Here is a 27822-nt window from a genome sequence, read left to right as displayed (position 1 = left end):
CCCATGACTTTTCCAGGAATTTCATGACCGTAGGAACCCTGACAGGGTTCATACACATTTTAACCAATAAAATTCCATGACTTTTCCATGACTTCACGTAAATATTCATGACCTAAAGTTTCATGAAATGTCTATGTATACACATTAAATAAGAAGAAAATCCATGTCACACCCAGCATATTTTTACTAAAATAAATGACAATCTTTGTAGTGTACAGTACCTCTGCAGTTAGGGTTTCGTTTCTGGATACAGCGCGACTCAAAATGGTCCCTTGTTTTACAGTGGATGAGATGGAAGCACCACTGCCGCAGCTGGGAGCAGGTGTCACTTCAGGCGCACGGGTGAGAAAGCTGAGAACTCTGTAGTAGGGGGGTGACCAGAGCCCACTTTCCACAGAGTGAATGCACTAAGGAAGGGGGGGGGGGTCCTGATACAAGGAGGAACCTTTATAACAGTGCCCCCCTTACATCAGTGACCCCCCCCTCAGACTGCCCGGGCAGCACTGTCACTGACCTCCTCTTAGGTGCAATGCTCTGGTTTTATCCTGTAGTCTCCTCTCCCCAGTCCACACATGTCTGACTTCTCCTGTGATCCCAATCCCGACAGCACTCCCACTTTTGACTCCTCTCCAGACCCCCTCAGAGACTGCAGACATGATAAAAGACAAGAGATGGACATGATAGAAGAGATGGTTAGAGGCTGTGGACACGATACAGAGGTGGTCAAAGGCTGTGGACACGATACAGAGGTGGTCAAAGGCTGTGGACACGGTACAGGAGGTGGTTAGAGGCTGCGGACACGGTACAGGAGGTGGTTAGAGGCTGCAGACACGGTACAGGAGGTGGTTAGAGGCTGCAGACATGGTACAGGAGATGGTCAGAGACTGCGGACATGATAGAAGAGAAGGTCAGAGACTGCAGACATGATAGAAGATAGAAGAGAAAGAGACGACAAAATGAAATAGTTGCACAACACTTTTCCATGACTTTTCCAAAACTTAGTAAGTTTACTCATTTTCCAGGCCTGGAAAGTGTCATGTCAAAATTCCATGACTTTTCCAGGATTTTCATGACCTTACGAACACACACACACACATATACATACATACATATACACACACACACATATATATATATATATATATATATATATATATACACACACATATATACACACATATATATATATATATATATATACACACACACACACATACATACATATACATACATACACACACACAGTACAGACCAAAAGTTTGGACACCTTCTCATTCAAAGAGTTTTCCTAATTTTCATGACTATGAAAATTGTAGAGTCACACTTCAAGAGGTAGTCACCTGAAATGGTTTTCACTTCACAGGTGTTGTGCCCTGTCAGGTTTAATAAGTGTGATTTCTTGCCTTATAAATGGGGTTGGGGCCATCAGTTGTGTTGTGCAGAAGTCTGGTGCATACACAGCTGATAGTCCTACTGAATAGACTGTTAGAATTTGTATTATGGCAAGAAAAAAGCAGCCAAGTACAGAAAAATTGGGAAAGCTTTGAAAGTGTCCCCAAGTGCAGTCACAAAAACCATCAAGCGCTATAAAGAAACTGGCTCACATGCGGACCGCCCCAGGAAAGGAAGACCAAGAGTCACCTCTGCTGCGGAGGGCAAGTTCATCCGAGTCACCAGCCTCAGAAATCGCAGGTTAACAGCAGCTCAGATTAGAGACCAGGTCAATGGCACACGGAGTTCTAGCAGCAGACACATCTCTAGAACAACTGTTAAGAGGAGACTGTGTGAATCAGGCCTTCATGGTAAAATATCTGCTAGGAAACCACTGCTAAAGAAAGGCAACAAGCAGAAGAGACTTGTTTGGGCTAAAGAACACAAGGAATGGACATTAGACCAGTGGAAATCTGGGCTTTGGTCTGATGAGTTCAAATTTGAGATCTTTGGTTCCAACCACCGTGTCTTTGTGTGATGCAGAAAATGTGAACGGATGGACTCTACATGCCTGGTTCCCACCGTGAAGCATGGAGGAGGAGGTGTGATGGTGTGGGGGTGCTTTGCTGGTGACACTGTTGGGGATTTGTTCAAAATTTAAAGCATACTGAACCAGCATGGCTACCACAGCATCTTGCAGCGGCATACTATTCCATTCGGTTTGCATTTAGTTGGACCATCATTTATTTCTCAACAGGACAATGACCCCAAACACACCTCCAGGCTGTGTAAGGGCTATTTGACCAAGGAGAGTAATGGGGTGCTGCGCCTCCACAGTCACCGAACCTGAACCCAATCGAGATGGTTTGGGGTGAGCTGGACCGCAGAGTGAAGGCAAAAGGGCCAACAAGTGCTAAGCATCTCTGGGAACTCCTTCAAGACTGTTGGAAGACCATTTCAGGTGACTACCTCTTGAAGTGTGACTCTACAATTTTCATAGTTATGAAAATAAAGAAAAAAAAAAAAACTCTGAATGAGGTGTGTCCAAACTTTTGGTCTGTAAAATATTATATATATATATATATATATATATATATATATATATATATATATATATATATATATATATATATATATATATATATATATATATATATATATATATATATATATATATATATATATATATATATATATACACACACACACACACACATATATACATACACACACATCCATACATACATACATACATACCACAATCTTTTTATATTATTTAAAATGTAAAACTCAGACACAGGAGTACAAATATCAAAACAATTTATTATTGAAAAACAAAAAAAACATCAAGTAAAATGCTAATGTGTGCAAGGATGGCAAACACGGTAAAATAAGTTAACGACCCCAAAATTAAAAACAAAAAATGTACCTGCACTACAGTACTTTCAACATACCTGAGCACAGAACAGTACACAGAACTTGTTAAATTGCATTAAAATAATTCCGGGAGTGTAAAAATAATTAAAAACAGATCAAAAGTTAAAAAATAAAAACACTATATACAGTAATGAAAAAGCCAAGCCATCTAGTGTACATAGCAAAAGTTCACAAGCAATTCAGAAGAGATCTACTTATAGCAGTACAGGGAGTCTGAGAGCAGAGATTTAAGAATCACTTGTAATAAATTTTAGGAATTTGAATTAGCACAGGGTAGTAGATGGTAGACACCAAACTATGAGGTGGTACATTGAAGACATATCATGGGCACAGAGGAAAGACACGTATAGCAATTGCATAGACTGTACCTGTATACATGGAAGCCTATGATGGACACCATAAGACAAAATAAAAAAAACGCACACACCCCCCCCCCTCCAAAAATCAATATTGGGGGGGGGGGGGGGACACAAACACCACAGGCTTAATTTACACTGCCCAGCTAAAAAAAAAAAAAAAAAAAAGTCGCCACCTTGAATTAGCTAAGCAACTAACTAAACTAAGCATGCTGTAACTATCCTATTGGATAGGTACTGCATGTGCCCAAAGAATGCGGTCAGCCAACTACCTGAATTTACTGAATGACCAGGTTATTCCAGCAATGGATTTTTGCTTCCCTGATGGCACGGGCATAATTCAAGATTACAATGCCAGGATTAATCAGGCTCAAATTGTGAAAGAGTGGTCCAGGGAGCATGAGACATTTTCACACATGGATTGGCCATCACAGAGTCCAGAACGTAACCCCACTGAGAATCTTTGGGATGTGCTCGAGAAGGCTTTTCACAGTGGTCCGACTCTCCCATCATTTGGTGAAAAATGAATGCAACACTGGACGGAAATAAATCTTGTGACATTGCAGAAGCTTATCGAAACAATGCCACAGCGAATGCGTGCCATAATCAAAGCTAAAGGCGGTCCAACGAAATATTAGAGTGACTTTTTTGGTGGCAAATTTTTTTGGCCAGGCAGTGTATCCTGGGCTTTCCAACAATGAGATCCTTATGCCAGAATTGCTGTTACGAGCTTGGGCATTTTAGGTGTCTCTACACACCTTAGTGTTCTAACTCCTGTTACATTATAAATGGAATCCTTCATAAATGGACCACAGCATGTGTGCAGACTGAGAACTCAGCGCCCAGATTTTACCAACCGAGACCGCAAGAAGTATAGAAAACCATCAAAAGGTTTAATCAAAATTTTAAAGTGTCCAATTTTTTTTTCTGTACATAAAAAAGGTTATCTAGCAACAGAACTGAAATGTGCATGGTCTATTTCAGGATATCCAAGATTGTGCGGTCACCATAGAGATTTGCCTCTAAAGCATCCATGCAGCTTTTAAGTAACTGCCCATCTTTCCTCTAAAATGGCCATGCAAGCCATATGTGATGTCAGAGGCATCAACATGCTATTACTCAAGTTTGTTTCAGATGCAGGAACTCCGTGTTAGAATAGTCCATGGAACTCTTAGGACAGATTATGGGATCCTAGAGCAAAATAAAAATGAAATGGAGAAGTTGCCCAAAGCAATAAAAAAAAAAAAAAAAGAAGAATTGGTAATCTAAAAGCCTATGTAAACAATTAATCTACTTTTCAGTAGGTTTGGCATCATGCCTCGCTGTATACAGTTTCATTAAGCAAAGCATTTGTTACCTGGAGATTCTACCTGAAACCGCACTTCCTGTGTTAGACTGACAAACGTTAAGCCACTGCCTTGCAATTAGCTGCAGTATTGTCAGCCCACCACATGCACTCCTTTAGTTAACCAATTAGCTACCAATCTGATTTTCCTGATGGGAAGCCCAAAAGCCTACTGACAAAGAAAACATAGCAGGCTGACAACACTGCTGATAGTTGCAAGACAGTAGTTTAGTGTTGTCAGCCCAAAACAAAAAGTGCCGTTACTGACAGGATCTTGAGGTTACAGATTTTGCAGATTTACAAAAATGATTTGCTTAACAAAAATGTATACAGTGAGATATGATGCCAAACATACTGAAAAATAGATTTAGTGTTTACATACACATTAAAGGATACCTTAAAATAAATATTCAGGGGCTGCCACTGCTGACCTCATTTTAAAAATCCTGGTCATATGGCTGTTATGCTGACCCTCTGCCTTGAATAAAATCAAGTAACTGACCTGGCAGATCAGAAAAGCCGCTATCTGCATGCATGCATTCACAGATTCAAAGTATTGAGGCAAGAGGACAGCACGACAACCAGGCAACTAACATTTTCAGAAGGAGAGGCCAGCCTCCGTTTTCCTTACAATGGATTCCTTAAAATCGGTGAACAGCTGGCATCACAAAGAAACACCACAAACACAACTGAGTTTTCTATAGCAAAAATTCTCTCTACACAAACATTTTGTAGTTTAGAGCAGAGCAATTAGACCTTTGAAGAGAATCTATTTTGTCTTTGAATACAATTTTATCTGTGCCCACCTTGCTTTAATATCGGCCAGGAGCAGCCATGTTTCATTTGTTCCTCCCTCTTACTTGTTTATATATATATATATATATATATATATATATATATATATATATATATATATATATATATATATATATATATATATATATATATATATATATATATATATATATATATATATAATCTCCATATATCCAGAACACCTGAAAATCACACCTCCAGCCCACATTATATGGACAACTAATGTGGACGCCACTTCAATTTACGGTGCTTTGGCGTTTGCCGTGAAGGGCCCCATTTATGCTTCAGTATACAAAAACCTTTGAGAGACTTGTGGACCTTGAACACTGTGGCAACAGTGTGCAGAATACCCTTTTCTCTTCCAGCATGACTAGACTCCTGTGCATAAAGTCAGGCCCAAAAAGACATGGTTAAAAACAGTTCAGTGTGGAGGAACTTGAGTGGCCTGCAAACAACCCTGACCTCAACCATACAATGGAAAAAAAAAAAAAAAAAAAACATTAAATTAATTAAACCCTGATTGCAAAAGCCAGGTTCTCTTTTTCAGCATCCTACCCTAACCTCACAAATATGCTTGTGGCTCAAAGGGTTGAAATCCCATCGTAAGGGCATGGAGGATGTTAGAGCCACAAGAAAAGAGGCATTTCCATATTAATCCCATGTTTTGAATGAAATGTTCAACAAGCAGATATAGGTGCAATGGTCTGGTGTGAAACACTTGGCCATATACAGTAGTGTAGGTCAGTGTTTCTCAACCAGGGTGCTGGGAGCACGTAACCCAATTCGCCCTGGATCACAGATGAGCAGACACTGTGGTGATGGGAGACTAATGTGATGGGTGATGGTTCTAGTGTATAGGGGGGTCTCGGACATGGTGGGGGCTTCTGATGTGATGGGGACCTTTGGCGTGAAGGAGGACTCCTCACGTGAATTAACATCAAAGTAATTGTGTATAGCATCCCAGACTTGGGTTTCCCATTCAGAAGTACCCTTTTTTTTTCAATTTAAAACTAGGGTGCTTACTTTTAAAAGGTGCCCCAACTGAAAGAAGGTTAAGAAACACTGGTGTAGGTCATGGTATAGAGAAGTAGCTGCCCATGCATCCAAGCCTACTCTTTACTCATTTCGTTGAGACAGCCATTACTTCCAAAACAGCGGCCTACACAGGTTTACTATATTGTCACAAATTTAAGATCTATCTAGTTTTTTTTTTTTGTTGGAAAAGTTGTCAAAGATCATGATCATGTCGAATTGCTGTACATACCATCAGGTGAACAAAAGACCATTATGAACATGCTTGATGACTTTCATTGCAACTACTGTCTTATAGGAAAAAGATTGTTACCCATGCCTGAGAATTTAGGCTTTACCATAAGAGGTCGAACAGCATCTTTCCACTACTGCGTTATTCCATTTTTATTTTTCTGTACTAGTAATGCTATACCTCTCAACCAATGAAAATGGTAAAGAGAGAGTCATATTGTAAATAGGAGGACAAATTACACCACATAGATAAACTTCAGTTGCCTATGCAAAGAGAAAATTTGCAGACTCCGCTTAGGGAAAAAAATTAGAAAAAATAGGGGGAAAAAAAAAAGTAACACGGCAATTCTGGCCATTATGGATAACTGGTGGCTACTTTACAAGCCAATCTCAGGTCCAGTGTCATCACAATGGCACATGTATAGCCAGTAATTATAGGATAACTAAATCACAAACACTCCAGACCACTGACGGACAGATAATTCCCATTTGCTTTTTTTTTTCTAAGAGCATGCTGTGACAAAAAAGTAAAAAAAAAAGAATAATAATAAAAGAACGTAATTTGCTACAAAAGTAGTCTCAGATAAACCACAAAATTCAAGTACAACTGGAGAGAACTAGCAGATGGAAGTGAATGAGATTGTCCAGAAGCAAAAATATTTTTTGCAAAAACTGTACAAACATTGGAATAATAAAAAGAATTAGCAAGACACGGCATATCTTACAAGCATTACATCTACTTTGTTTCAAAGAAATGCTGAGGGTTGCTTCCAAGAACTAGTAGCTACTATGCAGATGCCACTAAACAGCAAAGAAAATCAGCCATTCTTTACACAACAAATACAGAGTATTCAATATGCATATACAATGTTCAAAAGATAAAATAATGCGATGAGGTATGTGATTTGTCAAGGCTTCCCCCCCCCCCCCCTTTTTCACAGTATTATTTGTGCAAGATTTGGGCAAAAAAAAAAAAAAAAAAAAGTTATGTACATACTATGAAGATTAAAATATATTAGTGACTACTACCCTCACTTGAAATCGGCTTCCCTAAAGCTGGGTCACATTTGTGTATTAGACTTTTTTTTTTTGGAATATGAATGCCTGAGAGTCTGCACTAAAAACGTAAAGGATCTTGTCGCTATATAAAGCGTACTCAACAAAGTTCTTCCTGTAAGAAGAAAAATGTAAATACCCCCATTACTGCCTGCTGTACATTGCTCCAATGCTCTGAAATTGTTCCCCGAAGCCCATTGGAAACCAAGACTTTTGGGAAGGTCATTCTCCTGAAACCCCCTATATAGCTCTCACTCTTTACTCCTGCTGATCCCCAATGTCACTTCCCTATCCTAAAATAAAGCCTCGTACACACGCGTCGAAAATTGGCAGGGAATTTTCGGCCGACGACCGATCTGCCGATTTTCGGCTTGTTAGTATGATGCTTCCGACAACCAACTCCAACTTTTCGGCCGAAAAAAAATCTGGTGTGCAGACTATAAAATTTTTGTTGGTCGTCAACACAACGGCCGATTTTCGTGCAGTCAGTACAGATTTCGACAGGGAAAAATCTGATGAGCAAGACTGGGCATGCTCAGTGAAGAAAGAACACAAAGAAAGCAAACCAACACATGACATCACTTCTGAAGTAGAATTTTGTTGGGCGAGAAAATTCGTGTGCAGTCTAGGCACATTCCAACCAACAAAACACAACTCTGGACAAAAGACGGACGATCGGTCGGCCGATAATCGTTGCGTGTGTACGAGGCTTTAGTCTCAGTCAAAAGGGAAGAACCAGTGGGAGCTGCAGAGAGATCCAGGAGGTCTACATCCCTGAAGGTTTGTTTTACAGCCTACTTCAGGGATGATTTGACAGCAAAGTTTGGGGGGGGGGCAAGGGGGTGGGAAAGTTGTTCACCTTCTTGTTTTACTGGGAGAGCGCTTTACATAGAATAGCAAGGGTCACTGTAAAGTCCAACCCCAGACTGGGTTTTATATTTTTTGATAGACTGGGCAAAATTTCCCTTCACTTACTTTTCCACTAACGGGGCATCAAAGGAAAACTAAGTGCAGGAGAAATCCTACCAATAAAGGAAAGACGGCAATGAACACAGCATTTTGAAGTGGAGCGGTGAAAAGTTTTAAAGCCCAACTTTCATCTCAATAACCTTGTCAAGGTTAAAAGCAGTTTAACATTTTTGTCTTTCCTCTACATCTATACATTTGCTTGCATGCATTAGGGAATTAGAGCTCTCACTAGATTTCTGAATGCTCATATGCAAGCACTGTAGTCGTGTCTCCACTGCCTCTTAGGCCCGGTTCACACTAGATGCGGTGCAAATTCGTACCGAAATAAAATTGCAAACTGATTGCGAAGTGTATGTTAACGACATACAGTTAGCAAAAGGCAGCATGATTTGCAGAATCGGAGTGCATGGGATTGAACAGCCATGTGTTCCGATTCTGGTGCGGACAAAAGACAAAAAAAAAAAAAAAAGGGGTCCTGCACAAGTTTGGTCCGAATGCAATGTGAATTCAGCCATAGTTTGTATGGCTAAATTTGCGTTGCACAGACATCGCATGCGATCTGCACAGCAATGCATTGCGAATCACATGCAATGTCTCCCATCACACTAGTGTGAACAGGCCCTTAGGCTATTCACAAAACAGTCCTAGACTTCATTTTATGAATGGTTTACAACACCTGCAATGCTTAACATGCAAACGACCCAGAAGTAAAAGAGCAGCTGTACTAATCCCTGTGCATCAGAGCAGATTTGCAGGATGTAATAGAAAGCTGACCTGACAAGAGGCTGCTTTTAAAGGAAAAGGAAGGTTTTAGGGTCCTTTCACACAAGCGCTCTGATTAGATTCGCCTGTCAGTTTTTTAGGCGGAACTGATCGGATGCTCCATGTATACCTATGGGGCAGCGGATGTCAGCGGAGACATGTCCACTGACACCCGCTGCCATCTGCATCCGATCCTGTCTGAAATCCGGACAAATGGAAACCCTATTTTCCATCCATCCAGGGGATCCGGATGAGAGCGGACAGGCAGTCCCCTCTCATCCGATTCCCCCATAAAGATGCATGGGGCTCTGACACCTCCCTCTCCGCACACAGAGCGGAGAGGGAGCTGTCACCTTCCTGCTCAGCGGGGATCTGCGTTTACGATCCCCTGCTGAGCAACACGGGTCCACCTACGGATGCGGACCGTGTGAAAGAGCCCTTACTGCTTTAACCATGGTAAGGTTTTATGGGATTTAAAGACAGTGAATATATAAATCATTCTTGACATGGTGTCAATGATAAAAAAAAAAAAAAAACACCCGAAAAATAAAACAAACATTTCTAGACTTGGGCTTTCAGTTGCACTGAGATCAATAAAATGGCAGTTGTTACTAAAGAACATTATAATAAAAAAAATGACTGCACATCTGACGTTAGTATTGCCGTTTGAATTCAATTCCAAAAATTTCAGTTTCGTTTTTTGTTTTCTAACAAAAGTGAGAAAAGCCTTTAGTGAGACGTTTTTTAATCTGTCAAGAACTCCCATTCCAGTTAGAAAATTTTCAATTTAAAAACTACTTTAATAAAATTCCCAGTATGTTTCACACAAATCTTACAGGCCTCGTTCACAGGGGGATTCAATTATATAACAGCAATGATGTCAGCAAGCTTTGAGCGGCTTTGTTGTCAGCACAGGATCACGTTTATCGAATAGCTCACCTGTAACTGTGGATATACGTATCTTTCCAGCATCCTGTGTATTGAAAAGCAGTCACTTCTCTGCTCTCCAGTTGCTGGATGTATTCTACACTCCAGGTGTGTGAAATAGTTGCGCGGCTGCTGTGGTTCCTCCTGCTGGCTCATACATAAGAGAAACACTGCGGCCTAAAGGAAGCTAGTAGTCAGCTTATCCAATACTTGCAGTGGCTAGGGAGCAGAGAAGTGACGGCTTTTCAAAACTCAAGCTGCTGAAAATGTACATCCACACTCTTACAGGGAGCCTACTTGGTAAAAGCCACACCTGCTGACGGGGTCAGTTTTAAAGCACAATTCAGCTCCACTTTTAAAAAGGCTGCTAGCAGGCTTCAGCAGTTTTTCAACAAGCTTCAAATAGTGTTGAAGCCTACTGAAGTCAACTTGCAGCATGTTTAGAACACTACTATTAAGATTTGTGTTTGCTTCCTCATTCTGGAGGATAGTTATGCTTTAACGCATCCTCTCTCAACCAGGGTTCTAAGACCATTTAAATGTTCACACCACATGAAGTCCAGGGAGCTTCTTTTTTTTCTGCATCAAAAACGCAAGGATAGTAGGTTATATGGTTTTCAATGGCATAGTTCACACCAGTGCAGTCAGTTCCAAAGAAGAGAAAAAAAAAAAAAAAAGGGGGGGGGGGGGGGGGAATGCTCCGGACTGCATCAGAAAACACACTGAAATGCACCAAAAACGCGCATGCAGAAAATCACCCAAAACGCATCTGGACTCCCGTGTCTATGGTGTGAACTGGCCCTGAGGTTGGTTTAGCTCTGAGGAAAGGGGCATGTCCCACGAAACGCGTCAGCCTTCCAATCATTTGGTCCCAGGATGGGTTTCACCACGGTCAGCTGAAGTGCATCGTTTACAAGCTTGCTGTTTTATCCGCTTATGAGGATCCATTTGTCTTGGTAGATTTAGTAAATTTGCTTATGGTAATACACAAGGTGTGTAAACTCCCCAGTGTGTTTTTTTGCAGGGTTCTATGGAATTATGTGCTTCCTCCAGAAGCAGCCAAGTGTTTGGGAAGAGAGCAGTTGATCTCCTGCCTACATCAACCACAAATTAAAGGGTCATTTCTACACTGACCACCCATGGTAACTAGGTTTCATTTTCCATTAGGTTTATTTTATTTAAAACGCTCCACAACCTAGTGAGCATGGTAATGTACCATGAGCTGTTGGTCTAATACCTTGAGTGGGAGTTCCTCTGAGACCCGAAAACGTTTTCAGGGGGTCTTAATATTATATATATATATATATATATATATATATATATATATATATATATATATATAAAAGCCTTCAAAAAAGCTGCTCAAAGCTTTCCAAAAAATTACAAAGCTTGCTGTACATACTGCTCTTATACAAGAAGAAGAAGAAGAAGAAGTCCAAAAGGAACAAGGCCCAGAAGAACATAAAGCCTCTTAATTTTTTACTGCTACATGCTATGCACACAAAATATTTACAGAAAAAAAACAACACACACTCTTTACATTTTTCTGTAAAATATGGGCTATAACTACTGAACACACTAAACTGAGTGCAACAATTAAAGCACTATCATCCAAGTTAGTGTTATATATTTTCCAGCAAATATATGGATATAATCTAAGAATCTGAAACATAAATAAAATCAAAAAAATATATATTTTTTTACATCTTAAAAATGGTATGCAGAACCAAGACACTATAATTGTGCCATGTACAAAGATTGTAATAACCTATTTAAAGTGATTTTTAAGGCCATGTGTGAAAGATTTAAAGGAAGGATTAATTGTTTTAGGATTTAGTAGGTACAATACAAAGAATGATGAAATACAAAATGCATCAATTTGGAAGAATACATCTTTTAGTAGTTCCAACATGTTGATCTTCTAATACAGAACCGGAACGGTCGAAATTATTTGAGCTACATGGCCTACTCGCCTACTGTGGCAAAGAATAGATGGCAATGTCAAACATACCATAGCATCCAAAAAGGACAGGACAGGATAGGCTTGTATGTATGACAACACTGGAAAGTCATTTTTCTACAAAAAATAAAAGCCAACTGCTATGAAGCTTTATCGGTATAGTTACTTTTCACATTTACTCCAAGAAAATGGACAGCATGCCAGTCAAAAAACAGACATGAACTACCTAACCAGTTGGATAAACTTCCATTGCAGATGGTCTGGATTGGCAGAACATCGTAAAACAATTTAAACTCAACTCCCTATGCAACTCAGCTGCATATGTCCAAATAGATCCACATACATAATTTGGTGAGTGAAGGATAGATGAGAGAACTATGTATGTTTAGAGTTTACAATGCTTAAATCTTGGAGCGTCAGCAGTTTTTTTAGTAGGTTTCGAAGTGTGCACATGCAGCTTCACATCTATTCTGCCAATAGAATCTTAAGTCTATTTTACAAAAGGAAACACATTTTGGGGTAAATATCCTAGATTTGGTCTTCTAGTTTTTGTTACAAAGATAGCACCATTGAAATACAAAAATTAAAGCATGTGAACAAAGAAAGAAAACCTGCTCAAAAAAAAAAAAAAAAAAAAAAAAAAACTTGCTTTTTTTGAATTAAAAATGAAATATATAGTATAATAATCTATACAAGATAAAAATCAATACTGAAGGAAGCATTAAAAACAGCCAAAAAATGAGAAACCCTACAAAAAAAAAAAAAAATTGTATTGCAGCCTCTACGACGATGGAAGATTACAGTACGTTGTGAGCTGTAAAGGGAGTAATGACCGGAGACAGATAAAAACCATTTATCTCTAGTGTTTCACAGTAAATGCATTCATTCATTCTCTAAATTAAACAGAAGGTAGGGAAAGACACAAAGCCTAGTGATATTGCCTCAGATATTACCCGTAATTATTCTTCAAACTTTAAAAGATGCAGTACCACTTCGACGCATTGTGCCATGGTGTAGCAATGAAGGCACTCCGAGATAGACCATCTCCGACATCATACAAAAGGATTTTTAAAAATATAATGTAGGAGACAGTATTTACTGCTTTCATTTAACAGCAAACCTGCTAGGATTACTATGGGGTAGCAAAGATTTCCACCACCTTTCGTGGTCAAGTCAAAAAGTTGACGAAAGATAGTACATTACCACTAAAAACTCCAAAACTATATTACTCATGTTATGTAAACAGGGAAGTCCTCCCAAAACCACTGGTTAGTTTTCAGCAGATGCTGGTGGACAAAGTCACCTATTGCGTCAAACAAATGACTTTGGGAAAAAAAAAAAAAAAAAGGGATTAAAATACAAATAGAAAAATGTGAATTAAACCATTACCTGGAAAGGAAGCTTTATACCTGCCTATCCTGCTGCCCTGTTTCTTCGATCTTCGCTCTTTTGCTGACTACGGGCCTCCCCACATCGGACACTGCACCCAATACCTGGCTCCCCACCATGTGCTTTGGTTAGTTCTGCCAGCCCCTACTTCAGGACAGAGCAGTGATGTAGAGGTCAGTGGAAGAAACCACAGTGCAGGTGGGTACAGGCATCTGCAGACAGTCCTAGACGCGTGAATAAGATTCTACAGGCAGCCGTAGCTCTTGGACAGAGCAAAGATCAGAGGAATGGACTGTGGAGTAAGAGTAAAGTCTCTTTTGTAGGTAGTATTTTGCTTCATTTTGTTAACCCAGTGATGAGTAGTTTTTACATTTTTTTTTTATCTATATTGGACTATGGCAGGTGGAGCCTTTGAATCCAGGACACAAAGGCCCTGGCCTACTTCTAAAGCTTACCAAGTTAAGTATCATTTTTTCAAAATATTTAAACCACCACAAGCTAATGGAACTAGGAATTCAGGTGTACTAATGTAGCCAATAGGAATCCACCAGGGGTCAGCTGGGTGATTAAACCAGCTGGCATCAGTCCAAACTAATGCAGCAGTTTTGGTTGGTCTAATCCAATACTATAAATTAAATGAACTACTGCCCTCCAAAAAAAGAAAAACAAAAAAAAAAAAAAAAAAAAACTCCAGTGTTACTTGTCCAAAAGGTATAATGTGGGAGCCAACCAAAATTCTTGGTTTTTATCTTTTTTTTTTTTAAAGTTCTTATCATTACTTGCAGCTTTGCTCATTCTAGTGCATAGATGTCTTGGTTCCTCTAAAGCAAATCAATAACTTACTTTAAAAACAATCTGTACCTACAAAAACACAATGGAGTAACTGGATTAAAATGTACGCCGTGAAAACAATGCCGATAATTGCACTTTGTAAACTCAGGTTTCACTGAATAAAAACAGTGGTGAAAAAAAAAAAAAAAAAAAAGCTGTACCCCTTCACCAACTCTTATACTGCAACCTTGAAAAAGCACCCATCCACAAATACAGAAAACTGTCCACTTTTTAAACATTAAATACTGACAATATTTTTTTTTTTTTGTTTTTTTGTTTGAGTTTTTTTCTTCCTATTTCCAATGGCAGCACAGAAAAGCCATTTATAGTCTACAAAACTTTTTGAAGACACTGGGGATAAAGTTTAGCAACTGCACATTCAAAGTGACGGCCCAAATCCCATAGCCTTTCCGGTGTTTCATAGACTTTTTTCCAACTGTCAGTCACTTCATCATACTGGTACAGGGAATTTTTTCGACTGGTTCGGAAAACAAACTCCTCTACGCTTACTTGCGTTGCACGGACGAATAAGTGGAGTTTACCCTTCGTGACCAAAAGTTTAATGTACGGGTTTGAAGACTGTTCACATGGAAGATCGTTCTTTCGAGTCCACCGGTTCTGCTCGACATCGTAAGCCTCCACAGTGAGCACCCGCTGGTTGCCCCGAATTCCAGCTACATAGTAGATGTTATCTTTGTATACAGCTGCCATGCCTTGAACTCTCGGCATACTCATGGGAGTCAAGTGACACCAATAATCTTTTGGAGGATCATAGCACAGAAATACATCTCCTAAGAAAAAAAAAAAACAAAATAAGCAAAAGCCCACAACACACTTATAACCTCCACATATTTTTAAAGGCAATTTCACCTGCAGTATGGCTGAGTGGCTATAAGTTCTAGCCATGATTAGTGTTTTTTGTTGAACATGGTACATAGAAGCTTTTATGCATATTCCAAGTTATCCACAATCTGGTACTGCAGTCTTATGGACAGCAGCAGTCCAAATAAAAATCACTCATTAACACTCACTTCTAAAAAAAACATAAAATTAGACTTTGGAGTGCAACAGAAAAGGGACGGTAAATCTTCCAAACGGGGACACCTGCTCCTGCTGCCTCTCATTAAGGACAGAAAGGGCTCTTTCACACGGAGCGGACCGCATTGCGATCCGCTCCGGCACTTTTTTTTCCCCACGGAGCGGATGACACTTGTGTCATCCGCTCCGTATGTCCGCATATCATCCCATCCGTTTGCGGATGATATGCGGACATAATGTAAGTCTATGGGCATTGCGGATGTCAGCGGATGACACCGCTGACATCCGATTTTCCTTCCTTTCCGTTTTTTGAACGGAGGAAAAATAGGGTTCTGTTCCGTTCCAAAAAACAGAACAGAACTGAAAAGGAAGAAAATCGGATGTCAGCAGATGGCCATCCGCTGACATCCGCAATGCCATTGACTTACATTATGTCCGTAAATCATCCGCAAAAAAATAGGATATTTGCGGACATACAGAGCGCCCGTGTGAAAGGGCCCAAAGTGATGAGAAATCCTTCCCAATAGGACACATATCAAAAAATAGAAAAACGGACAGGAGACCAAAAAGGTTTAAAAATCGGTCCTGAAGGATTCTCTAATATTGGAAATCAAACAGTATACAAAATGCAGTCTTTAAAATGAGAATTAAAAAGGGGGGGGGGGGGGGGGGAAGAGAGAGAATAGAATAAAAAAAAAAAAAGTTGTCCAAACCCACCCAGCCAGCCATACGTGAAAGAGTAAATTGTCCCCTAAAACTAATAATTACTTGTGCCACCCTTGGTGGCAACAGCTGCAATCAACATTTGCAATAACTGGTAATGATTCTTTCACATCGCTGTGGAGGAGTTTTGGCCCACTCTTATTTGCAGAATTGTTTTAAATTCAGCCACATTGGAGGGTTTTTGAGCATGAACAGCCTGTTTAAGGTCATGCCACAGCATCTCAAATCAGATTTAAGTCCAGAATTTGGCCAGGCCATTACAAAAAACTTTTTTTTTTTTTTTGGAGAGAGATTTAGGAACTGGACTTGCTGGTGTGTTTCAGATCATTATCCTGCTGCAAAACCCAAGTGCGCTTGAGGTCACAAACTGATGGCTGGACATCCTTCAGGATTTTCTTGTAGAGTGCAGAATTTATGGTTCCAACAATTATGGCAAGTCGTCCAGGTCCTGAAGCTGTAAAGCAGCCCCAGACCATCACACTGCCACCACCATGTTTGACTGTTGGCCTGATGTTTTTTTATGAAATGCTGGGTTAGTTTTCGCCAGATCTAACAGGAGGCACACCTTCTAAAAAGTTAAACTTTTTGTCATCAGTCCACAGAATATTTGCCCAAAAGTCTTAGGAATAACCAAACAACATTTTTTTGGCAAATGAGACAAAAGCTGTTTTTTGGTTAGCAGTTTTTTTTGCCATGGAACTCTCCCATGGATGCCATTTTTTGCAAAGCTCTTATTTGTTGAATCACGAACACAGACCTTAACTGAGGGAAGCCTCCAGTTCTTTAGATGTTGTTCTGGGTTCTTTTATGACCTCCCTGGATCAGTCATCATGCTCTTGGAATAATTTTGGTAGGCTTGCCACTCCTGGGAAGGTTCACCACTGTTCCAAGTTTTCTCCATTTGTGGATAATGGCTCTCACCGGGGTTTACTGGAGTCCAAAATCGTTAGAAATTGCTTTGTAACCCTTTCCAGTCTGATACAGGTCAATTATTGTGTTTCTTATCTGTTCTTGAATTTCTTTGGATCACGACATGTGTTGCCTTAGATCTTTTATTGTGATTGGCTTTGTAAGACAGCTTCTATTTAAGGGATTTCTTGATTCAACAGGTCTGGCAGTAATCAGGCCTGGGCGTGGCAAGTGAAAATTGACTCTTTCCAAATAATGTGGTTAATCAGTTTATTATTTAGCAGGGGGGGGGGGGGTATTACTTTTTCACATAGGGTTAGGCAAGTTTGGACAGCTTCTTTCCCCCCCAATCATTTAAAAGCTGCATTTTGTATTTATTTGGGTTATCTTTGTGTAAGAACAACATTTGTTTGATGATCTTAAATATATATGCAAAGAAAATCAGGAAAGGGGGCAAATAATTTTTCACAGCACTGTAAAGAATACCTGCTTATACATACACATCGATCGGATCAATCATGTTTGGTGAAAGTCCCATTCCCTGCTTTATAAAACAGACCCAAGTCTTGAAGAACATTGGCCAGCAGACTTCAAAATGTACACATACATACATACGATGGGAAGGTCAGTTAAAAAGGGATGATCGTCTGAAAGTCTGATCACCCTCTCTAAATGAAACACCTCTATTCATTTTCTTGCTTAAGAAAAAAAAAAAAAAGCCTACCAGGAATCAGTCACTGTACTTGGTCCGAAACATTCTTTGCTTCACAGCTACACAAATACATGCATACTGGGAACTGCCTGCACGCAAAGAGCTACCTTATGCTCAAAACTAGCATCAGATGAGACCTCAATGTCCACCTGAGAGAACTTAGAGAATGTTTCCACAGACACCCAGGTAGAAGATTTCTAAATCTGGGAAACAATTGCTTGATGATGAAAGGCCTAAGAAGCACTCACAGATCGGATTAATGCCTCGTACACACACACACACAATGATGATCGGCCGACTTTTGTCCAGTGTTGTTGTGTTGGTTGGAATGTGCTCTGGAGTGCACAAGAATTTTCTCGGCCAACAAAAACCAACTTCAGAAGTGATGTCATGTGCTGGTTTACTTTCCGTGTGTTTTTTCTTCTCTGAGCATGCCCAGTCTTGCTCAACAGATTTTTGTCTGCCGAAATCTGTACTGACTGACGGAAAATCGGCCATTCTGTTGACGGCCAACAAAAATTTTATAGCATGCAAACCAGATTTTGTTCGGCCGAAAAGTCGGAGTCGGTTGTCGGAAGCATCATACTAACAAGCCGAAAATCGGCCAATCGGACGTTGGCCGAAAATTCATGGCCAACAATCGTTGCGTGTGTACGAGGCAATAGTCTGCCTGGTCAGGGACTGCTGAACCTGACCCTTGAGACCATTAACTTGGAACAATGGTCTTCCTGAGCCAAATTAGAGATGGTGGATTGAAAAGCCAGTGCATCTTTACAGGGTCCATCTAGGATTACAAAAATTGAATCAATCTTCCACAGCCTGAACCACATCCAGACAATGAAGGAAAATTTGCTTTGGTGACCTGGATCCAGACAGATGGGTGAACAATCTGCAAAAAGCAAGCCCTAGGCCTCAACACCTCTCTTTCAAGGATACTTCAGCTCAGACAACTGCCTTGCAGAGAAGAGGACTACAAGAATCCCCGCCTTGTTGGTGAGGTAGAGAGAGGAATGTCTAATGGGTTCAATCACTGGTTTCTGAAGTGAAGAGAACCAATTTTAGATCCCTGAGAGAGAGTCACAGGGGAACAGACGGTCGAAGCTACATGGGAGACCCCCTAAAAACGGGGAAAAAAAAAAAAAAAAGTTTCAAAACAGAGTGCAAGGGCAACAATCAAAACCGAATAGAAAAAAGGAAAGAACTCTGACCCTATGGTGCCGACAGCCAGATGCTGATCCAGACCCAGCTGTAGAAAGGAGATAATAAGGCTGGCCGTACATTATACAATTTTCCTTTTCGATTTTCTGAAACCATGGGAGGTCAAACAAACACTTTCAATATGTATGCAATGAGACAGGACCCTGCATAGTTGGGGCTAAATCTAAAGGAAAATTTTAAAAATTGCAAATTTTAATCTCACAAAGCAACTTCTGGGGTGGAAGCCCCAAGACACACACCAAATGAAGTAAGCCTAGAAAAATGTCACAAGTAGACTTCCCACTGTTGAGCATTGTAGAAATCAGACTCAGATGTCCCTAATGCCTCAAACGCCATTCAGTTAAAGCAGGATGGTAAAAAAAGATATTAAAGTGGAAGAGGCAATGGAGGGTCTGCCAGGACTTATCAAGCTGGTGTACCACTTCCACCTGGGCCAGGCCAGAGCAATGAGGATAAACAGAATGCCCTCCTTTTTTTCAACAAAGCAGGCTAGGAAGACATTTCAGGGAGGAAAGGGGCAGGGAGTACTTAGGATTCCAGGATAAAAGAGGAGCGTTAAAGCAGTATTAAACCCAAAACATTATATTGCAGCTTACCAATTCTTAGACGTGATGGCTGTATTAGCTTCCTTTTTTTTTTTTTTTTCAGTTTTTTATCTGCTGATCTGGCCAGTAGGTCTGCTGTTTTTCAAAAGCTCAAGCTCTCCAGCAGAATAAACCAGTTTACATGAAATAGGGAAACTATTTATTCAAAAGCTTAATCCCAAAAGGAATACGATTTTCTGTAACGGATTATAAAGGGTGGTGGAGCTTGGCTTCAAATTTGTTGGCGCATCTAAATCTGCTAAAACATTTAACAATACTCACCCACCCCAGCTGACAATGCTGGCGTCTGCTGTGCCTCCTATGCTCATTACTCCTATACTGTGCTTTCTATGCTCAAAGCGGTTTGTTTCTTGATTCTATGTGTAAAAGTTAATCTGAAATGGTAGTGACTTTTACATTACCTACCAGCTGATATACTTTCAGTGCTACAATTAGGAAAATGCAGGGTCTGCACCCCATTAGAAGTGACTAACCCTTGGAGATTATCCAACCAAAAATGGTAAGAAGCAGGTAGTGACATTTCCAGGAGTGCTCCATATGCCAATAGTGTGCTGAGCTCCTCTAAGTTGCCATATTGCATTGAATTTTACAGAAAATGACAGCACTGCAGATTGAATTAAAATTTTAATAACATTCAATCACAGTATGGCTTGTGTAGCAATTGTATACACTATATATTTTTGCCATTTTTTACCATGAAATTGGAGTTACCCTTTAAGACCGCTTCTGAGACATAAGGGGGGGGGGGGAAAGAGATAGATTTTACTGAAACTGGTGCACCTAGAATATGGTGCAGCTGTGCAAGGTAGTCAAGTCAGCTACTAACAACCACTTCCCACCCACCATATAGCAGAAGGACAGCCACAAAGTGCTTAGGTTATTATGACTGGGAGTCATACGTCAGGCAGGATAAGCCACGAGGGCTCGCAGTGCAGCGATTGGTGGTACGATGTGCCGCTCTGACACACTGCATCTCTTATCTTAGCTGGTCACATCATAACCAGGATGTGCCGTTTGACGGGGGGGGGGGGGGGGTCTGTCAAGGCTGATAAGCAGTGCATGGATTATCAGTGTAGACCCACCAGGGATGCCTGTCAGTGCCCACCAGGGAAGCCTGTCAGTGCCCCCTCATCAGTGGTCCGTCAGGAGAAAATGTGCTTATTTACAACATTTTTATAACCAAAATTTCTTCAAAATGTTTTTTAAAATGTTTTTTAAAATGGTTTACCAAAAAATAAAACCCAGTGGCAATCACATACCACCAAAAGAAAGCGCTATTTGTGTGTGTGTGTGTGTAAAAAAATGGATTTTTGTAAAATCTTACCGTAAAATCCTTTTCTCTTAGCTCATCGACAGACGTAGTCCTCGGTGATACACCACCTTCGGGTTATGTTACCTCCGCAGGAGCAGGACTAGACAGGAAATTAAAAAGCTCTGGCCACACCCTAGGGGCAGTCCCAGAGGGTATATCCTCTCTCTCTCTGCCTCAGCAAATCAGTTATGTGAAAAAGCAGTGCTTAGAGAATTTAACCCAACCCAACTCCAAAACAGAGGGGCGGGGACTACGTCTGTCGATGAGCTAAGAGAAAAGGATTTTACGGTAAGATTTTACAAAAATCCATTTTTCTCTAGCGCTCATCGACAGACGTAGTCCTCGGTGATACACCACCTTCGGGACGTCCCAGAGCAGTATCACAACTGAGGGGTGGGAAAATGGAAATCAAATCCCAAACTAGAAGGCCCAACCGGTGCCAACTAGAAGTTTACAATGCTCATCCTTAATGATGAGACTCAACCAAAAAAAAGAGAAAACAAAAATTTTTTTTTTTTTTTTTCAAACAGAAAAAAACCCTCGAGGTAGACCACCGGTCTCCTCAAATTGCGGCCTGCAAAACCTTGCGGCCAAATGAGGCATCCGCCGATGCCGTCACATCAATTTTATAGAATTTTGTAAAGGTATGTACCGACGACCAGGTGGCCGCCTTACATACCTGGACCACTGACGCCTGATGGCGAAAGGCCCAGGAAGTACTGAGCGCTCGAGTGGAGTGCGCCCTAACAGGGAACGGAGGACTCTGACCCTTAATAGAATAAGCCTGTACCACCGTTTGTCTAATCCATTTGGCAATGGTCGCGGCAGATGCAGGCAAACCCTTTCTGGGGCCATCCGTGATCACAAAAAGTGAATCCGTCTTACGGAATGATTCCGTAGCTTTCAGGTATACCCTGATTGCCCGAACCACATCTAAGGAATGCAACGCATGTTCCCGATGATGCTTGGGCTGAGGACACAAGGAAGGTAGTACAATATCTTCATTCAGATGAAAATCTGAAACCACCTTGGGAAGAAAAGATGGCTTAGGATGAAGTACTACCTTATCCCTATGAATCACTAGGTATGGTGACTGGCATGATAATGCAGCCAGTTCTGACACCCTGCGAGCAGAAGTAATAGCCACCAAGAAGGCCACCTTCTGGGATAGAGTAAGCAAGGGAATCTCCCTGATGTTTTCAAAGGGAGGTTTCTGTAGAACCGACAAAACCAAATTAAGATCCCAGGGCGGTAAGGGCGCGCGGACTGGAGGAGCCAGGTGCCGCACCCCCTGGATGAAATTCCGCACCAAGGATTTGGTAGCTAAAGGCTTCTGAAAGAAGATTGCTAATGCTGAAACTTGACCCTTGATGGTGCTCAAGGCTAGCTTCTGCTCAACCCCTTGTTGCAAAAAGGCCAATATTCGAGTCACCGAATAGGTACGTGGAGGAAATCCTAAAGATTCGCACCACGCAATATAAGACTTCCATGTGTGATAATAGACTTTGCTGGAAGTCGCTTTTCTTGCTTTAATAAGGGTAGGAATGACTGAAGTAGACAAACCTCTGTCCTTCAGTACTTGGGTCTCAATGGCCAGGCCATTAAAACCAGCGACTGTAAAGCACGAAGGTAAATTGGTCCTTGAGACCACAGACACTCCCTGAGACGAAGTTCCCACGGAACGTCTGCGACTAACATGTCCAAGTCGGCCAGGCCGGCTTGAGGAGGCCAGCCTAGAATTTCTAGGACCACTGGCGCTGATAGGATCTGAATCAGGCGTCCCTAGAGCTATCTGGCCCCGACCATCCGAGAAAGTCTGGTCGTTATCTGTTCCCACACATTTATCAGATACCTGATAGTTATCAGGAAAGGTGATCTTTTCTGGTTGAACCTCAGGGACCGAAGTCACCCGACTAGAGGCTACTTGGCCTATCTGGTCAACCAGATCCGATTCCTGTGAGGTATCGGGACTAATCTTAGGAAAAGGTAAAGGAAAAGATCTTTTCAGGGAACGGTAACTACCGCTTCCTGTGGTACTTAAATGTTGGAAGGGAAGAATCGCACCGGTAGTAGTGGTTGATGCTCGATCTAATGTCCTGAATACCGGTGAAAACGTCCCCCCACCCTGAAACCGGGTGGGGGCGCACCTTCAGGCTGTGTACTCCTTTGCTTCGGGTTTGGCTGGGTTGGTCCCCTTCTTGAACCCTCCTGGAGGAGTCTTGCCTTTCCCGCTAGTACCAGCCGGGCGCCCTTTATGGGCGGTAAAGAAAGGTCCTCGCTTGTTGCGAGGTCCCTTAGCTTTTGCAGCCTGTGGCAAAAAAGTGCTCTTGCCCCCAGTGGCATCCTTAATGATTTCATCTAGGTTGGCTCCAAATAGACGATTCCCCTGAAAGGGGAGATTGGTCAAGGTCTTTTTGGAACCTAGGTCAGCTGACCAGCATTTTAACCACAGCACACGTCTGAGGATCACTGCTAACTTAGATGCATGCCCTAATAGGGGAGTAGTGTCCAAGGCTGCGTCACAGATAAACCGTAGCCCTTGTATGATCTGTTCCATCAAATCAGATGTCTCCTGGGGAATATCTTTTCCCCTAAGATCTTGGCGTACCATTTTCGCCCATTCCGTAAGTGTCTGGGAAACTAGACCAATAACGATTACTGGTCTAAATGCTGACCCTATCAGAGAAAAGATAGTGCGGGACTCTGCTTCTATCTTTCGATCCACCGGGTCCTTAAAGGACGAAGTGTCCTCCACTGGAATAACCGTGGCTTTATTCAGCCTGGAAATAGGCGGATCCACGACTGGTGGTACCGTCCATTTCTTAATGATGGATTCCTCAAACGGATAGCGTCTAGCAATACGCTTGGAAATAGTAAAGGTACGTTTAGAATGCTCCCATTCTCCTTTAATCTGATTACCAAAACATTTAGGTACAGGAAAAGCCTTCGCCGTCTTGATGGGCTTATTAGTCCCAAAAGGCCTCTCTGTTTCAGTTGCCTCTGCCGGTAAAGCCTCAAGTTTTAAGGTTTCTTGCACTGCCACAACTAGTGCGTCCACCAATGCTTCTTCCTGAATTATAGCAAGAGAAGAAGCGTACTCCTCACTGTCTGAGGGGGCTTTACCTGGGATAACAGCCCTTGCAGAGGAACCTGCAACTGCCGTGACCATCTCTGAATCTGAGTCAGAGGTGTCAGATGGTATAGGGGTAGGCGGGGGTCGCTTCCTTGACCCCCGTCCCTGACAGGCCGCCTCCACCCGAGCCACCATAGACTCCAAAATTGCTGTAAATGACTCTATACTCTGTGCACCGGCGGGTCCCGAGGCCCCCTCGAGGGAAACAGGTGGGGGAATATGTGTGGCAGGGTCCATAATAACTCCAGTTACTTCCTGGATAATATAATTCAAAAGTAAAGAAAAAAACTTTTTTTTTTTTTTTTTTTCTGACCCCCAGCGCCACAAAAAAGCCCCTTAGTGTTACCTGCTTAGGGATCCCCATCGATCGAGAGAGAGAGAGATAGACCCCCAGGCTCACCACTTGATGCTCAGAGTTAAACTGCAACAGCTTACAGCGCTGTCTTGACAAACAGGAAGTCTTTTGGCTGGCTGCCCAGGAAGAAAGGAGGCGGCTCCGCCCCTCTGCACGCCTTCCGGTGCCTCCCCCAAGCTCCACGAGGTGTAGAATCACCTCAAACATGGCCGCCCCCATGCTGGAGACACGAGGCTACGCCAAAATGGCGGCTCGTGCGATCCAGCAAAAAAAATGGCGGCGGCCTAAACTGAATAGCGGTGTGCTGCAGGGCACACAACACTCTCTCTGCATGGGGATATGCGTGGTTGGCGGTACCGGCCCTGGCGGACCGCGTGGCCGTTCGGGAGGCCTGCTAAATAGCTGGAGATCTGATTTGGAAGGCAGTCTACATGTCCGTGGCTTCTGACTGGTAGGTAGCTTATACTTAACCCATAAGATTCCCAGAATGCCACAGATTACATCTTTAAAACATGTATACAATAGATTGTTAGTTCCCAAGCCAAGCCTCCTGGCTTTTGCACACATAAATCACACTCAAAGTAGGAGGATTTGTGACATGTTATAGGATAGAAAGGACTCTTTCTTACCATACAGAGAGGGGCCCGCGTTCACCACAAAACCCGTCAGGGAAAAAGGGGGAACATACTACTCACCATACCGGAACCAGGCGGGCACCAACTCCTGACAGTACCCCTCTCCACCGGGGCGGGAGGGCTGTCGACCAATACGGACGCCGTGACTCATGGTCTTTGGCGTTTCAGCGAGACGTTTAACTCGCGGGGTCAGTCCCTTAATGGGACTTTGTCGCGGCCGACCCAGCGCGGAGCTATGGCCTGCACGCGCTCGTAGGCTGAACTGGGGTGACCACCGGATCTCAACATCCAGCCCGTCGCCCAGTTCAGCTTTTTTGCTTGAAGATCTCACAGGAACACTGGAGAAAAAAGCTGTCTAAAAAATCTTTTTAAGAAAAAAATCTTGCCAGGACCGAAGATCCCAGCAAGGTATCTAGGTCCTTACTCCTAACTAGACAGAAAATAACTGATTTGCTGAGGCAGAGAGAGAGAGGATATACCCTCTGGGACTGCCCCTAGGGTGTGGCCAGAGCTTTTTAATTTCCTGTCTAGTCCTGCTCCTGCGGAGGTAACATAACCCGAAGGTGGTGTATCACCGAGGACTACGTCTGTCGATGAGCGCTAGAGAAATAAAGATACATACAAATTTAGTTTGGATACAGTGTTGCATGGCTTCGCAATTGTCATTCAACATGCGACAAGCACTGAAAGCTGAAAATTGACCTGGGCAGAAAGGGGGTATAGGTGCCCTGTATTGAAGACGTTAAGCTTGGTCAATTAAGCTTTGCCAATAAAACCCGGAAGCAGATTGGTTACTATGCACAGCATTTGATTTTTTGTGCTTCAGTTTTAGTAGATCACCACCATTGTGGCATATTTGGAAATAAATGTGTTATTGTGTGACTCCTCAAGAGCAAACTCATCAGCCAAGGACCAGAGGACTGAGAATCAGATGGCAGCTAATGGCTTGGATGCAGCGGGTAAATCAGATTTAAATTCTGCTTGAGTGTGTGTACTTGTACCTCTCTGATCAGAGAACGCCAACAACTGGAGAATGGAGAATGTGGGTCAAGAAACTTTCATACTACGGTAAAACCGTCAAGAGGAGAAGAGGAACCAGCCACACCCAGACAGACTCCAAGACTCATCCAAAGCACAGACCAGAGTCCTAGATCAGAGATTAACATGATTCTAGGATGCAAATGTAGGCACTGTTGGAAGGTGCACTGCAAGCCTCTCCAGAACAGTTTGCAGAAGGTAAACTAGGAGCCCACATTACAGTGGGGCTGTCTCCCTACCCTGTGTCTAGAATTTAACATGTGACTGTAGCAGTAAGGCAACTAAAAGGCTAAAGATTAGAGGTACTCCTGAAACCAATAGAGCTGGTAGCAGGTAAAAGTGGGCTGCTCAATTCTGTATAAGAGGAAAAAGTCCATGACATTTCACCCAACAGATGCCTTCAAACAACAAAAAAAAAAAAAACTATATGGAATAAGATACCCAGCAACCAAAAGTAATTAAGGTAGCTCCCAGCCAACTGGTCTATACACTAAGGGAGTCATTTTAGCAGAACAGACCTATATGAAACCACTTCCAGGCTCTCTCTTCTAACATCCAGTCCAGTGGGGTCCAGATGCAGTAGAAGATATACCTTTGTATACAGTCGTGCTCATAAGTTTAACATACCCTGGCAGAATTTATGATTTCTCTGACATTTTCCAGAGAATATGAATGATAACACAAAAACCTTTCACTCATGCTTAGTGTTTGGCTGAAGCCATTTATCAATCAACTGTGTTTACTCTTTTTAAATCATAATGACAACAGAAACTACCCAAATTACCCTGATCAAAAGTTTACATACCCTGGTGATTTTGGCCCGATAACATGCACACAAGTTGACAAAGGGGTTTGAATGGCTATTAAAAAGGCAACCATCCTCACCTGTTATCTGTTTGCTTGTAATTAGTGGGTGTATAAAAAAAGGTCAATGAGTTTCTGGACTCCTGACAGACCCTTGCATCCTTCATCCAGTGCCGCACTGATATTTCTGGATTCTGAGTCTCGGGAAAGCAAAAGAATTCTCAAAGGATCTGCGGGAAAAGGTCGTTGAACTGTATAAAACAGGAAAGGGGTATAAAAAGATATCCCAGGAATTGAGAATGCCAATCAGCAGTGTTCAAACTAATCAATAAGTGGAAAATGGGGTGGGGGGTTGGATGGTCTGTTGAAAGCAAACCACAGTCAGGTAGACCAACTAAAATTTCAGCCACAACTGCCAGGAAAATTGTTCGGGATGCAAAGAAAAACCCACAAACAACTTCAGGTGAAATACAGGACTCTCTGAAAACATGTGGTGAGGCTGTTTTAAGATGCACAATAAGGAGGCACTTGAATAAAAAAATGGGATGCATGGTCGAGTCACCAGAAAAAAGCCATTACTGCGCAAATGCCACAAAGTATCCTGCTTACAATACGCAAAAAAGCACAGAGACAAGCGTCAAACCTTCTGCCACAAAGTCATTTGGAGTGATGAGACCAAAATTTAGCTTTTTGGCCACAACCATAACCGCTACATCTTGGAGAGTCAACAAGGCCTATGATGAAAGGTACACCATTCCTACAGTGAAACAGAGATAGATTGTTAAATGTTTTGGGGAT

General features: G+C 41.9%; 1 protein-coding gene across 1 annotated transcript in view; it reads right to left on the bottom strand.

The window, feature by feature from the left end:
* Positions 1 to 14536: 14536 nt before the first annotated feature.
* The window catches only part of KBTBD8 (kelch repeat and BTB domain containing 8), a 44449-nt gene continuing 31163 nt past the window's right edge, over positions 14537 to 27822 (bottom strand). Inside the window, exon 4 of the mRNA XM_082266445.1 lies at positions 14537 to 15333. Within this exon, the coding sequence (XP_082122571.1) occupies positions 14873 to 15333 (461 nt within the window). The 3' untranslated portion in view covers positions 14537 to 14872. The remainder of the gene's footprint in view (positions 15334 to 27822) is intronic.

This window comes from Pelophylax lessonae (genome assembly GCF_965119305.1).
Source record: "Pelophylax lessonae genome assembly, chromosome: 8".
In the NCBI taxonomy this organism is placed as follows: Eukaryota; Metazoa; Chordata; class Amphibia; order Anura; family Ranidae; genus Pelophylax; species Pelophylax lessonae.
This window is presented reverse-complemented; position numbering and strand designations above follow the sequence as displayed.